This window comes from Nilaparvata lugens, chromosome 4 (genome assembly GCF_014356525.2).
Source record: "Nilaparvata lugens isolate BPH chromosome 4, ASM1435652v1, whole genome shotgun sequence".
NCBI lineage: Eukaryota > Metazoa > Arthropoda > Insecta > Hemiptera > Delphacidae > Nilaparvata > Nilaparvata lugens.
In genome coordinates, this window is record NC_052507.1 from 65,358,736 (window position 1) to 65,374,435 (window position 15,700).

General features: G+C 34.9%; 1 protein-coding gene across 1 annotated transcript; it reads left to right on the forward strand.

Moving 5' to 3' along the window:
• On the forward strand, positions 1-11,808 carry LOC120350919 (glutathione hydrolase 7-like). Its single transcript, XM_039426216.1, has 5 exons — positions 1-98; positions 1,057-1,211; positions 3,496-3,647; positions 7,195-7,383; positions 11,308-11,808. Exons 1-5 carry the CDS (start codon positions 53-55, stop codon positions 11,576-11,578), a joined length of 813 nt encoding a protein of 270 aa, XP_039282150.1. The 5' UTR covers positions 1-52; the 3' UTR covers positions 11,579-11,808.
• Positions 11,809-15,700: the final 3,892 nt, after the last annotated feature.

A 15,700-nucleotide genomic window follows, 5' to 3' on the forward strand; every position in this document is an offset into this window, starting at 1 on the left:
TTCTGAAAGAATACCTATTGTTTCTTATTTTGCTTATCGTTCCTAATCAAATATGAGTGCACCAAATGAAACCACTGCTATCAACAGTACCAATAGTGGTAAGTTGATTTTCTGTACTTTTAAAAAAATTTATTACCTTAGTTTAAAGTATTTGTATTACACTAGGCTACTAGTCTTGGCCACCTGCGTGTCGCCAAGTTCCCAAGCTTGTGCTTACTGCAGTAGGGTTGCCAGTCGCCGGATTCTGATGGCCAGCTGCTGTATCTCTTAATTTTCCAGTTATGCCATAAATCCTTCATGCTAATGATTGCTTTTTGGTGACCAACTGGTTGCCTATTAAAATACTGGCCCTCATAACCATACTATTTCAATCAAGTCTCAAGTATTTTAAGTCTGTTTAAAAACTAGGGTAAGATCAAATGAATGCATGTGTGTAGAGTAAGTGCACACAGAAGCATGAATGATCACGCATGCAGATAAGAAAACAAAATTTGAAACAGCCATAGAAACACTCATACTAAACGCATGCACTTAGTGAAATACAAGTAACAAGTAACTTTCTGGTAGCGTTCAGTGTGAGCAGCGACAGACAAGTCACAACGCTCCAATGGCTACTTCCCGATTTTGTTTGACTTCTGCATGGTATCGCGTTCACTTGCACATACGTGCATCCAATGTAATCATACCCTAATGTACACGAAATACACATAGGCTATAGTTGATTTTAAGCTGCCCTACAATATTGATTGTAGTTTTTTAAAATAACATTTATAATATGAAAATGCTTATTAATTTGAAAGGTATGTTTTTGATTCCATAATATTTGGTATCGAGTTATGGTGACGCGGAACTTCTTTCTTATTATTTCAGTGATTTTAAGAGTTTTTATACACCCTTACTTCACGTCCTAATGCTCATGGCAATAAATGTAAGATTCCAGTCATTTTAATTTTTTGTAAAATAAAGTAATTGATGGGAACATATTCAAAATTAGTTTGATCTAGATAGGTATAATTTTGAGAAAAGTCCAAGTAATTTGTCAATATATTTTTCCAGCTCCATACTTGAGTGCAGATCGAAGTGAACTAGCACCATTGTTTACAAATCCCCAAGAGACAAAAGGTCTGCGACTGATAGCTGGTTGCTTCACTATTATCAGTCTCTTGATTTCATTGGCATTGGCAGCACAAGTTCGTTATGGAAACCATCAGGTAAGTTGAACAAATATTGTGTTTTCAACTCTAATAAATAATTAGAACAATCTGATATCTTTTCTTCATGCAACTTATTGTAAGATTTGACAATTCCCCAATCCTTGGACTGTGGTGAATACACCTGCAGTAAGTAATAATTGTAAGATCAAAAGATGAGAACATTTTTTTATTTGCTTAAATTGCGCTGTTGCCCTGTTGCTCTATCTTGAAGACAGAGAGGCCCTTTACTCTTCCCTTCACTAATCACTCCCACTAGCTAACAGCATTCTTCTACTTTTGTGTCATCATCCATTGTGCGCAGCATGCTTACTCCTCCCCACTACTCTGTCTATGCTAAAAACTGTGGAAGGAGAAATCGGTTTCCCCTCTTCATGTTAAAGTTATATCTCTTGGACTATAGTCGGTCTTACACCAATCACGCTTCGACTGGTTGTCCACGAGTTAGTCCAACATCCTCATTCATATTCCAACTTGACTCTGACTACTCGACTGATCTTGGGATGTCGGATGTGTTGGACCTCCAGTTTATCCGACTTGTTGGGCTAGACATCCAACATTCATCCCAGCATCAACAACCCCATTCACGGTCCGACGTCGGATCCAACATTGAATATTGGTGGACATCAAACTGGACAAGCAATCAGATAGTGAATGGCCCGTTTAAGCTAATCAGATATTTATTTTCATCCTATAGCCAGCATGTTAAGTCTGTGCAAAGGCTAAAAATAATAATAAACTCTCTACCGGTGATATTTTTCAAAGCTTTTCAATTTGTACACTATCAAGCTTTCAAAATGAAATTTCGATCATTCTTTTTGAGATATGAGCGCCTAAAGTTTAATTTTGTGACAGAACATTTTGATTCGTTAAGAGATAGATCCATGAAATTTAGAGGATGTTGATCGAATGAAACAAAAATATCAACTATTGAGAGTTATTCAATTTAAAAAAAGGACCAAAAATAACCCTACTAATAGTTATTTTTGGTAATTGAATAACTTTCTCAAAAATTGATATTGAAAAAAAATGTTTTATTCAATCAACAATACCATGAAGAATTCATTCTTTAAATTACATGGATTTATCTCTTACCGAATTTGAAATGTTTTGTCACAAAAATGTATCTTTAGGCGCTCATATCTCAAAAATTAATGATCGAAAAAAAATGTTTTCCTGAAAAAGTAAATTCGTATGGCTTTGTTGGTGGAGAGTCCCTTGCGGGAAGGTCCCACCGCCTGAATATATAATTTAAGCCGTCAATGGGCCTTACGACTGTCATACTTCAGCAGGGACCGACAGTTTAACGTGCCCATCCGATAACACGGGAGTGATCTGGTTAAAAAACTTTTGGTATTGAGTGGGTTTGAACCCGGGATCTCTATGCTGCTACGCAAGCACTCTATCCACTAGACCACGGATCACTCCATATAGTTTTCCTGAGAAAACTATTCAATTTTGATAGCTTCATAATATACAAATTGAAAAACTTTGAAAAATATTATAATCAGTAGAAAGTTTATTTTTCGCCTGTGCACAGCCTTAATCTAGGACGACCTCTGTTCTTTGTTCCTTTCATCTTCCCAACAAACATCTGTCTCTGGATCCAGTCCTCCTTAAAGCCAGATTCCTACATATCACTGACATTGAAAGAGACCGTACAGTGAGAATATTATTCTCATAAGTATAAATGGGGCTATGGATTCTCGCTAGGCCGTGCTGTGTGGGAACAATCCAATCAGAACTACAAGAAAATAGTTTCACAATAGTGAAGTGAACTACAACATAACCCATTTCGGACTATGTGTAACCTTATTTAAATTTGGGAGAGGAATAGCACAAGGTTATCTTATTTATTCTCTCCCTATCATTTTTGATGATGTACTTATTGTATGAATCAATAAATAATAAAAAAACTTTTGAAAATTATATTTTCACTGTCACTGATATATGGAAATCTAGCTTTAAGGAGGATTAGATGCAGATACAGATGTTTGTTGGGAGAATGAAAGGAACATATCAAAGGGTTCTACATCCTTTGTAAAATAATGTATTATTGTAAAATATTTTCCCAATTTATCGCTTATTGTAAAAACACTGGTTCATCCAGTATATAAAAAAAACGCTATTTATTTATTCCATTTACACGATCACATCATAAAATAAATTTATGATCAATGAGTTGATTCTGAGACACTCCTATAACGACTTGACTGTTTCATTGCTTATTTTTCCACTGTTAATTAGAAGATTTCAATAACTAACCATATACTATTGTGTTCAGGTGGCACCTCACGGAAGTGTTGTATCAGACAGCAGTTATTGCTCTCGCATTGGAGCCTCCATTATAGAGAAAGGTGGTAATTCAGTTGATGCAGCAATAGCAGCTACGTTTTGTATGGGACTTGTGCATCCTCATTTAACTGGATTAGGAGGGTGAGTGCAATCTCGACTATTATTCCTTCAAGATTAATACTAAGTTATGGATTATACTTTATTGCTGTTTACTTACTTGCGACTCTATACGTGCAGATTTTATTTCAATTATTTTAAGAAATATCTTATTCATAGAAAAAAATGTCAATAATGGGAAATTAATGCTGGCACCATCACTTGCTTTTTGACATAAATGCTTGGACGTAAAGCCGGCCCTAGCAGGTGCGGGGTTTGGGGCGAACCTTCAGTGCGGGCCATTCACTTGAAATATTAAACTCTATACCCCATCTACAAACATATACGAGCATTTTGAATTCTTGCCTCTCTCTGGTTAAGTATATGTTCCCCTTCCAAATTCAGACTTCGTAATTACGCCGTTATGATGAAATCACGTAGTTGAGCTCAAAATAGTACAATAGCTATCTTATATTTTATTTTTTACGAATGCGGGGCCCGGGGCGGTAGCCCTGGTCGCCTGGCTCTAAGGCCGGTCCGGGACGTAGGTGCTAAATAGAGCATTGAATAAGGTGTCGGCATATTTGTACATCCAAGAAGCAGAGTGATTTGAATCTATAGTCTGTGTAAAACAAGTTGAGACTTGGCCCTCCATCCCCAAAAATTACAGTGTTGCCAAATCGTGTAAAATTGAAACTTTCTCAAATTCCCAACTCAAAGTCAGAATTAGATGTAGAATATCATCCCCGATATCCTAGAAGTGCTAAAAAAGTTTCAGGGTTGAAGGATTAAAAGAAAATTTAAGTTTTATGATAAAATTGGAAACATCGCGAAGATTTGTTTTTCTTTTGAATATCACTTCTCTCAGGATCATGGGGTATCGTAATAATTTTATATCAAATTAACGGGGAGAATGTCTCCTTTCTATTGGTGTCTGGATCAATTTGATCCGACCCATAGTTACGATCTTCCGACTACTTTTGACAATTAAAAATATAATTTCAATTATTTTTGAGAAACGTTCTCGCTTTCACCACCCACTTATCTTTCTAAACAAAAAACTTGAAATGAAAAAAATCTTTATATTCTTTAATTCTAACCTCAACATAACAAATGCAATTGAAAAAAAAATACAGTGTAACTTAATATATAAATAAAAATACATTAAATAATATAGCTACAAAATAGAAACATAGTTGGAACAAAACAGTCAATCTGCATTTAGACTGAAAAATCAATTATATTATTCAAGAAACAATAGTAAAAAAAGGAGTTATTAATATAATCATTCACACAACATTCACACAGCCCACCAGACCAGTTCCAAGCGCCAACCACAACGCTACCCCCGCAGACCCGCCAACAAAATCCGCTTGACCTCCACCCCAAAGCGAGCACGCCCATCAATGGCCCGGACAGAAGCAGGAAGATTATTCCACAGCCTACAACCAGTGACAGTAAATGATCTCTCAAAAGTCGTCGTTCTATGGATGGGAAAAGCTAGCAGCAAGTTGCCATGCCTTGTTGCACGTTCACCGATCTCAGACAGGAATCTGAAGCTCTCAGACAGATAAATGGAGATTTGGTTTTGATTATTGAGTGAAGCAGAGTCAATATGTGCAAAGTACGAAGATCATTCAATTTTAGGAGAAATAGCTGTACATAAAAAGTGTAACATGATCAAATCGTCTAGCATTGAAAATAAATCTAATACAATAGTTCTGTGTACGCTGCAGTCGGTTAGAGAGCTCAACAGTCATGTCGTTCATGACAGTGTCGCAGTAGCTGAAGTGAGGCAGCACAAGAGTCTTGACCAGCATGATCTTGATGTTGAGTGGGAGAAACAGGGCAAATCGTTTCAAGCTATGGATGCAAGCAAACACCCTCTTACAATAATCTCAACCTGATTGAGCCATGAGAGTGTTTTAGAGATAACAAGACCAAGGTTTTTAACACTCTCAGAATACTCCAACTCAATGCCATTCAACCTCAACTTGGAACATTCTGAGCTCTGAATCGGTTATGAGTCACAATGATACTCTGTGTCTTACCTTCATTCAATCTCAATGCATGATTATATGCCCAGCCACTAATAGCATCAATGTCAGAATTCATCTGCTCGACACATGCTTCAGACTCACCTGCAGAAAAATGTTTATAGATCTGAAGATCATCAGCATACAGATGAAATTTGCAGTGTTTTATGCATTTTGCGATGTCATCGATGTAGAGAGAGAACAGAAGAGGCCCAAGAACAGAGCCTTGGGGGACTCCTCGGGTTACATTTCTCCATGAAGAGACCTCATTATTGGCCCTGACACACTGTTGGCGATTCGACAAGTAAGACTCGATCCATCTTACACAACCCCCTCCAAAACCAAGATTCTTAATTTCAGAAGGAAGAGTGGATGATGAACACAGTCGAACGCCTTTGAAAAATCGAATAGTGTCAGAATAGTACCCTGACTACTATCCATAGCTGACCTGATATCCTCAGTAACTTTGAGCAGAGCAGTGGTCGTACTGTGACGTGTTCGGAACCCAGACTGAAAGGTAGACAGAAGATGGAAACGTTCTAGAAAAACAGAAAACTGCTGATGAACAAGTTTCTCGAGACATTTAGACAGAGCTGGGAGAATACTGATAGGCCTCAGATCTGATAATGATTTAACTGAAGAGCATTTGGGCAGAGGTGAGACTAAGGCTGATTTCCAAATTAAGGGGAAAAAGGACGATTCCAAAGATTTATTGAAAATTATCGTAAGAATAGGCAAGGTGAAGGAAGAGTATCTTTGATGAATTTGATAGGTATGCAATCAACTCCAACTCCAACTCAAAACTTCCCAGCATGTCGAACATCTCGTGTGTTTGTGCTCGTAATGTCTCGACATTGACACCAATAGAAAGGAGACATTCTCCCCGTTAATTTGATATAAAATTATTACGATACCCCGTGATTCTGAGAGAAGTGATATTCAAAAGAAAAACAAATCTTCGCGATGTTTCCAATTTTATCATAAAAGTTAAATTTCCTTTTAATTCTTCAACCCTGAAAATTGTTTAGCACTACTAGGATATCGGGGATGATATTATACATCAAATTCTGGCGATTAATTGGATATTTGAGAAAGTTGCAATTTTACACGAATTGGCAACCTTGTAATTTCTTCGGATGGAGGACCAAGTCTCAACTCATTTTACACAGACTATAACAATTAAACTGAGGCAATATAATCTACCCTAACCTAAGAGAATAATACTCTAGTGTTTTGTGCTTTGTTTTCAAGAGTTTTCTAGGGGTTTGGGCTGTGATTTCAATCTATTATTATGTAGTGTGTAGTAGGTGTAGGCCTAGTGTTTGACTGTGATAGTTAAGTTCTTCAACTTTGTAATTTTTTATGACTAATGCCGATTGTCTCAACATATTGTATGTTTTATGACAATAAACGAAGATTTAATTATTAACCAAACCAAAGACAACATTCTAGTACAATACTTATAAAATAATATCAATAACCTCTTTGTATTCACGTTCATCAGATGTTATTTTGACACAATAAGATAATGAATCAATTGTAAAATTTATTTTCAGTGGTGGTCTTATGCTGATTTACGATCACAGACAACACCGTATTAAAGATTGTCTCGACTTTCGGGTTTCTCAGAGCAAGAACCGAGATGTGGGAATTCCAGGATTACTAGCAGGTTTATACCAAGCCCATTATTTACATGGGTCAGCCTCATGGGAAGAACTGTTAGCTCCTTCCATAAGAATGGCCAGGTAATCTAACAATTTTTTACAATAATTATTTTTCAAATGTCAAATATTTATTCAATGATTGAACAAAGGAGTTTTTTTATAGTTGATTCATCGAAAGGAGAGTCAACAATACATCAAGATTCAAGCTTGTGTGGGTATAAAAGTGATGACTCATATCAGATTTTCATCTGCTCTTTATAAATAACAGTTCACAGTTCTTTCATAGACACTGAGTCAGATACTTTAATTATTCAACCGTCTGTGATATATATGTTTAGATTGTTAGTGTGAATTGGTATTACTGTTCCAAGGTCCACTCTCACACATTTGCTTGTTCATATCGTCTCTCGGCTTCCAGAACAGACTATTGGTAATGTCGAACCATCGTAAATAACAGTTCACAATGTTTTCATTGACACTGAGTCAGGTACTGTAATGATTCAACCGTCCATGACAAATATGTTTAGATTGTTACTGTGAATCGGTCTTGCTGCTCCAAGATCCACTCTCACACACTGCTTGTTTCATATTGGCCCATATGAATAAAACCAGAGCAAATGGTCATGAGCAAAAGCATTGAGAATAAGGTTTTGCTCATGAGCAAAAGGTAGAAGCAAAAGCATTTGCTCATTTTGATATGAATAAGCTTTACCTTATACTATTTCCTTATGCTCCTGAACTCTGGAGCAAATGCTAACGTATTTTAAAGATTTTTCATCAGCTGATTCACTTTTGTAGCCTTACTTTGTTGGCTAGTAGTTTGTTGGCTAGTTGGTGCAAGTAGTGTGCACCGCTTGTGTTTGCGTCGTCTGCTCTGTTTTCTATTTATGAATAGAGTTTTAGGTTAGTTGAGTTTAGAATTTTGAAATAATAGCGTGAAAAAATGTCATCTCTATAGTAATCTTCAGCATATTCTTATAAAATCAATAGCCTTCTTATAATCGTCTACACTCTCATCTTCTTAATGCCTATTTTCTATTTTGTGATGGCTATGTTTATAACAGGTATCTTTTGTATTTATTCTTTTGTAGGAATAATGGTGATATAATATCATGGTTGAATCTAAAAAGAGTTTTATAGTACTCAACTATTGGTTGTGATCGTATCTGGTATAGTTTCCTCTTCCTCATACGAATTAGTTGAGCCATTTCACTATGAGCAAAAGGTGATAAGCTGCTCTAGACTAGACTCACCTTTTTGAAGCATTTGCTTCAAAAGTTGAGCAAATTCTCTAGTTTATTCATACAATTTTGAGCAAAAGCTTCTACTTTTGAGCAAATGCTCAAACTATTTTTTTGATGAGCATAAGCAAAAGGTTTTGCTCACGTTTATTCATAGAAAATTAAGCAAATGCTCCATATTTTAGAAATATTAGCAAATGCTCAACTTTATTCATGTGGCCCATTGTCTCTCAGCTTCCAGAACAGACTATAGGTAATGTCGAACCATCGTAAATAACAATTCACAATGCTTTCATTGACACTGAATCAGGTACTTTAATTATTCAACCGTCTGTGATATATATGTTTAGATTGTTACTGTGAATTGGTGGTGCTGCTCCAAGATCCACTCTCACACACTGCTTGTTCATATTGTCTCTTAGCTTCCAGAACAGACTATAGGTAATGTCGAACCATCGTAAATAACAGTTCACAATGTAAACACAAATTTAAATTGTCAACCACTTTTTATTATTATAAAATATTATAATATACACAGAACCTGGCACGAAAACAGGTTCTGTATATATTATAATATTTTATAATAATAAAAAGTGGTTGACAATTTAAATTTGTGTTTTCATTATGGAAAAGTACCACAACATCACTCACAACACAACTGTAAATTTTACAATGTTTTCATTGACACTGAATCAGGCACTGTAATGATTCAACCGTCTATGACAAATGTTTAGATTGTTACTGTGGATTGTTCGTGCTGCTCCAATGTTCACTCTCACATATTTGCTTGTTCATATTGTCTCTCGGCTTCCAGAACAGACTATAGGTAATGTCGAACCATAGTAAATAACAGGTCACAATGTTTTCATTGACACTGAGTCAGGTACTGTAATGATTCAACCGTCCATGACAAATATGTTTAGATTGTTACTGTGAATCGGTCTTGCTTCTCCAAGATCCAATCTCACACACTCGCTTGTTCATATTGTATCTCGGCTCCCAAAACAGACTATAGCATAGACATCTCTAATACAGGTAGTAGAGGTGGCTATGACTATAGGCATAAAGAAAATATATCATAAGTAGATATCCCATGGTATAGGTCGTTTAAGTTCCAAATTTCAAGCCGGTTTTTGTTAACTCAAGACTACTGTCGACTACTGCATATTATTACTGTTTAGGCCGGGTGAGAGTGTAAAAAAGTCACAGTATCAGAGACTACAAGCGTTACGTAGCATTTCGAAAAATAACTATTAGGACTATATGCTTGAGTTGACAGTGAAATTTGGAACATAAACGTTCTATACCATGGGATACCTCTATACCTTCTTCTTCATCCATTACCCACAATTGTAGGATCGATGGCGTCATGTCAAGAATAAAAATAAATAACAAAAAACACACCTATATCTTCTTATGCTATATTTTCTGAATGCTATAGGTCATGTCGAACCATAGTTCCTACATAACTGCTTGAAAATTAATAGTAAATACATTTGTCATTTATTGTATAGAAACATTCCCAATTATTTAAAACAGTTGGAAAATTCCAGTTAACACCTTCAAGTAACATTTGAGTAGATGGTTATTAGAAATCGGATGCTGCAGAGCAACTGAATCAATCCGCCTATAAATTCAGAACTTGAACTCGTAGTGAATTTGCCTTGCCATTTCTAATGAACACTATAGCCTTTATTATACTACTATTACCTAGCTACTATTTATATACATATGTCTGTATATACTAATAACTATGGAGTTTTATTGTATGCGATTTATATTCTTTGATTTGCTGAAGAATGTTAATAAATTCAATTATAATAATTTTATATGTACAAAACATGAAAAAATAACCACAATCAACTTGAAAGAACTCACTCTCCACTCACAGACTCAAGTTTTTGTGGAGAGTATTCACTGTTAAATGTTTAAATTAATTTTATAAATTTTTATCATGATTATGTGAATAAAAAGCTATTTGATTTGATAGTTTATGGCAAAATTGCCTATTTTGCTGACCTCAATCGAAACATATCCAAAAAGTGAAGTGAAGAAAATCTATTATTGACTACTATATAGTTGAGTTCAAGTTATGAACACTCTACCTAGTGATGTAAAATTATCAAGAATTTAAGATCGAGGAAATATTCCCAGGGAATTTAAGGGAAATATCCCCAAAAATCATAAATTCCCGGGAATTTATGGGAACTTGAGGAAATTTATGATTTCTTTCATAAAAAATTACCGAAAAAGACGTTTTTTGTTACACAAGGTCTCAATTACCTGTTATACAACAGATTTATGTAAAAAATATAAGGATGAATAACACTATACGAGTATTTGAATGAAAGTGAGTGAGTGAGCAAAAACAGCCTCAAAGAATGATGATTTATTGATTAAATCAATGTAAAATGTGGCTGAGCTTGATCAATATCAAATAGAATGATGAGTTATTGATTATATTGATGTAAAATATGAGTGGGACTGATCAATTTCAATCATTTTAGAGCAATTTTATAAATTCCCTCAAGTTCCCTTAAATTCCCAAAATTTCTTGGCCTCGGAAATATTCCCGGAAAAATTGCCAAATCATAAGTTCCTTACCACTGGGAATATTCCCGATCCATAACACTAACTCTACCCTAAACTTCTCTTCGTTTTTAAAGATATTATTCATGCTTATGCTTTGGCAATGATACAAAACACCAAATTAACTCAAACATTTCAATTTATCTTATTTTTCTTAATCTTTCTTCTATTGTAGATCAGGATTCGGCGTCTCGAGCAGTCTGGTAATGGCGAAACGAAGTCTGATCGCCAACGTATCGGACCTGCGCACTTGGCTCGAGCCCTTGCAACAAGGCTCCATCATAACCTCGACCCAGCTCGCCGATACACTCTCCATTATCTCAACACTAGGACCTGATGGTACTCAAATGGTGGAGGATCAAACTTTGACTGTAAATAGGCTTTTGGTGACTCCCCGACTTCTGTTATGGTTGTTTCTCAGGTGTCTATCACATCAACTTGTTTGAATTAGCTTGATTGGGATTTTGCATGATTGAATGCATTTTTGCATGATTGATTTTGCAGGATTTTGCAGTACCCACTATGTTTGAATTAGCTTGATTGGGATTTTGCATGATATTATTGGGAATTGCACATCAAAAAGCATGATATGATACCATAGTAGCCGAATCATATAATACATCATCCGCCATTCAATCAAGACACATGTAATACCTATTTAAATAAACCAGCTATCCAATCACATTGAAATAAACAATTAATAACTTACTGTTATTTGATTGAATTAGTACCCTCAATTTTTTTCAACTAAGCTATTAGATATATCACTCCTATGTGTCTATTACATATAGTTGATTCTTCAGCATGTTCAAATAATTAAGCTTTCGGGTTAAAGAAAGGAGACGGGGCCGCGCTACCTGTACACTGGGCTATTGTTCCAAAAAGGTTCATCCTCCAACTCTCGACTATCACACTCTATTGTCCTCTGAATCCGCTTCATTACCCTCATTAGTGGCCGGAGTGGCCCCGTCTGCTTTCTTGAAGGCAGTTTTAGCTGGTAGGAACTCATCTATTACTTTCCACCTTGTATTCTCACTTTATTTTTGAATCTAGATCAGTGTTCAAGTACTTGTTATTCAATTATTTCTAATGGTTCATTCTGATGAAACTCAACTTGCTCACAAGACTTATACAGACTAACTTGAGTTACATACAATTCGTGGTTACACACCATGTGTGCTATTCATCAGCTGATGATATGCGTATTATATTATTCATTTGTATGAATATAATATCAAATAATTCAATATAATGTATAGTATGATAATTATAGCATCAGCTTATGGAAAGCGTACAGCTTGTGTTCGTGGCACAAGTCTTCTTAAAAAATCTTTATAAAAAAATAATAGTTTTAGTTCCTAGTTTGACTAAATTTGTATTTATAATCGGGAGTAATGTGTGTGTTTATCTAATCAATGTAGGCTACCACTGGTTTACAGCTTAAATGCCTTTAAGTAATCAGACTGGGCCACCAATTTATTCCTCGGAGTGGAATCCTTAACAATAGACCACGAAAATGTCGAAACTCATTAACAATAGGCGACCACTGAAGTCACTAGAACTTCTACCTGTTCATCCATTGCTTTCGGCGGCCCCGTCTCCTTTCTCTTACCCAAGCTTTCTTAATAACTAGCTTTCAAACTCCTACTTCAAGTAAAGAAGGATATAGGATCTATAGATGCAGAGTTGACATCCACAGCCATAATACACGAAATAAAACAAAAATAATGTACCTTACACAAGACTGAAAAGTATAACTAGTCCTAATCATTTATCTTTGAAACTTTTCAATATTCTGCCAGACTCAGCCAGAAACTTGCCTTTAACAGTATTCCGACAAAACCTTGAAAACCTTCTCTTGCAGTACCCACTATACTCACTTTCTGATTTCCTCCAGCTGCCAGTAGAGAATCATTCTTTGGAAACCACACGTAATAGTGCTCGGTAGTCTCTAACTATCAGTGTATATTTATATTTTTATGTGTTGTAAATGATGTATTATGTATGTTGTATTATTGTTCTCTCGATATTATTGACATAATTATATTTAGCATATATATGGAGGAAACCTTAAATAGAGGTCTCCAATAGCATTGTTTGTGCCCTAAAGGAATAAAACTTTTATTCTATTAGAATGTATTTACAATGTATAATATTTTTATTTAATTTTAATTATTTGACGTTTCCGATAGCATTGTTTGGGTGCACTAAAGGAATAAAAATCATTCTTATTCTTATTCTAACTTGATTGGGGCTTTGCATGAATTAATTTTAGTAATCTTCAATGAAAGAACATTTAATCAATGATTTTAAGTAATTTGAATTGAGTGGAATACTGATTTTACACGTCACATAACACTTCACAATTTGAATATAGGCCAGCACAGTAGTCCCAGGGGTGCCCACAAGGGGGGGGCATGGCGCAATTTGCGCCATCAACATTTTTGGGGGGGGCATGATTTTTTTATATTTTATGTCAACATTTTGAATCATGGCTAAAAAATCAAGGTAATAAATAGAGATATCCTAGTGTAGTTAATTTTAATACTTTTTCCCACCTTTACAATGTTATATTCTGCAAAGTTTAACTCAATATAAAGCATAAAAAATACAATTGATAATAATATGTTGTATGCAGGAGTTTTAGTAATTTTAAGCCTATGAGTTTGAAGGTAAGTCTTTGAAAAAATAAATTATAACTTCATCATCCACTATTATTCTGATTTCCTTTGCTTAATTTTAATTTTTAATGGTCCTGTGTTCGAGTTTCCTTGCTGTTGCAACCTAATTTTCTTAAAAGCACAATGATAAGTTAAATTGTAATGTACATTTTAATCTAATAATTATTGAATTTCGAAGGCGTTTTATGATGATATTAATGTCTCTGAAATGGGAATGCAATTATTAACAACATCGCAAACTAAAATAATCTCCTCTTTTATGTGAGATGAATGATTTTTGTAAAAATATAATCGTGAAGTAAGATACGTTTAATTCAAAAATCAAGAAACTTTCGATATTTTTCTCATTTCTACAGTCTCGACAGTTCTTCGATATAAACAGTGATGCAAGATCAATTTATGGCAACTCAGCTTATAGAGCATGAAATTTCTCTCATTTAAGACCATCGCAACCTATCATTTATTGTACTCATTTAGAGACTCTTTAATAACAGTAAAATCGCAAGAAAAATGAGAAAATAAAGATCATCATTCAATTGGCTGTAACTTTTTAACGGCATTGAAAACAGAAGTAAAAGAGTGAAACATGGGAGTGAAAAGAGGAGAAAATTCATCACAACCTCGACTACTTTCTGTATTTTTTATCTGAAGTGTTCCACAAGATACGCAACGTTGCATATGCGAGACTGTGAAAATGGGGGAAATATTACAAATTTCTCGCACATTCAAAGTTGTGTATCTTGTGGAACATTTCAGATAAAAAATCCAAAAAGTAGACCTGCGCGACCAGTCAATTCATTGGAAATAAAATTTTATTATCTCTAATATTATATAGAGAATGCTTTATCTCGATAAATTCAAGGTTCTCGAGATTAAATGGAAAACTTAAAAAAAGTCCAAAATTTTGGGGGTGAAGTCGCCCTCTGGCGTGTGAGCAAATTTCAGATTAGAATTTAGCGCCCCCAAATACAGATAGAACCATCGAAAAAAAATTCTTTTGGGGCTGTTTCCTGAAAAACGACCATTTGACTGGACTATAAGTTGTTATCCAACTTAAGCGATATATAAGCGTTGTTATATTAAGCGAGCAATTTCTGTATATCTGTTTGTATTTTTCTATTTTTATATCTGGCTATTTGGTTATATGGTTATTTATGTTCAACGGATATCGGAAACGGCTCCAACGATTTTCACGAAATTCGGAATATAGTAGGTTTATGATATCAAAATTCGATTGCACTGGGTCTCATCCCTGAGAAAACTCCCTGAAGGACATGAAAAGGATAATTCATCCTTGGAAAAACAGATGATGATTTCGTCGTCTGTCGATAACAGAAGATGCGTGTGCCTGTGTGGGAGATCAGCTGTGTAATCAATTAGCTCATCGTATCTCGCGAGAAATCTAGAAATTTTAATTGACTCGATCAAAATACAGTAATCTGATTTGTTGACATGAGATGGTATATATCATAATATTGAAAGTTAATCATTATTTTACAGTGATTAGTGAGTGTTATTTTGTTATTCAAATTATTTGCTATGTAAACAATCTAAATTAGAACTTTTATGTTTTCAAATATTTGGACTGAAAAGATGACTTGGATTCAAGTCTAAGAAACATAACCTACTTTTTGGAATATTAAATATTCCAACTATAGATTTTTTAGTGAATAAATCAAAATTCGAGGAAGAAACAGTTTTGGGCTGTGCCTGTTAGTCCTTCCCCAATCATTTCAAAGAATTGAGTTCTGTTCATCAATGAATAAATAACGAGCAAAGCTTGGTGCCCCGATATTTGGTATTAATAGATAGAATTTACAAAATGTACTTGCTCAGATGATATCTTTATTCCAAAAACCAAACCATTTGAAGATACATTTTGTTCGA

Excerpts from the sequence above, each read along its gene's own strand:
- LOC120350919 (XM_039426216.1), top strand. The coding sequence starts at position 53 with ATGAGTGCACCAAATGAAACCACTGCTATCAACAGTACCAATAGTG. Across the intron at positions 3,648-7,194 it reads CATTTAACTGGATTAGGAGG|TGGTGGTCTTATGCTGATTT; the intron begins GTGAGTGCAATC and ends ATTTATTTTCAG. Across the intron at positions 7,384-11,307 it reads CCTTCCATAAGAATGGCCAG|ATCAGGATTCGGCGTCTCGA; the intron begins GTAATCTAACAA and ends CTTCTATTGTAG.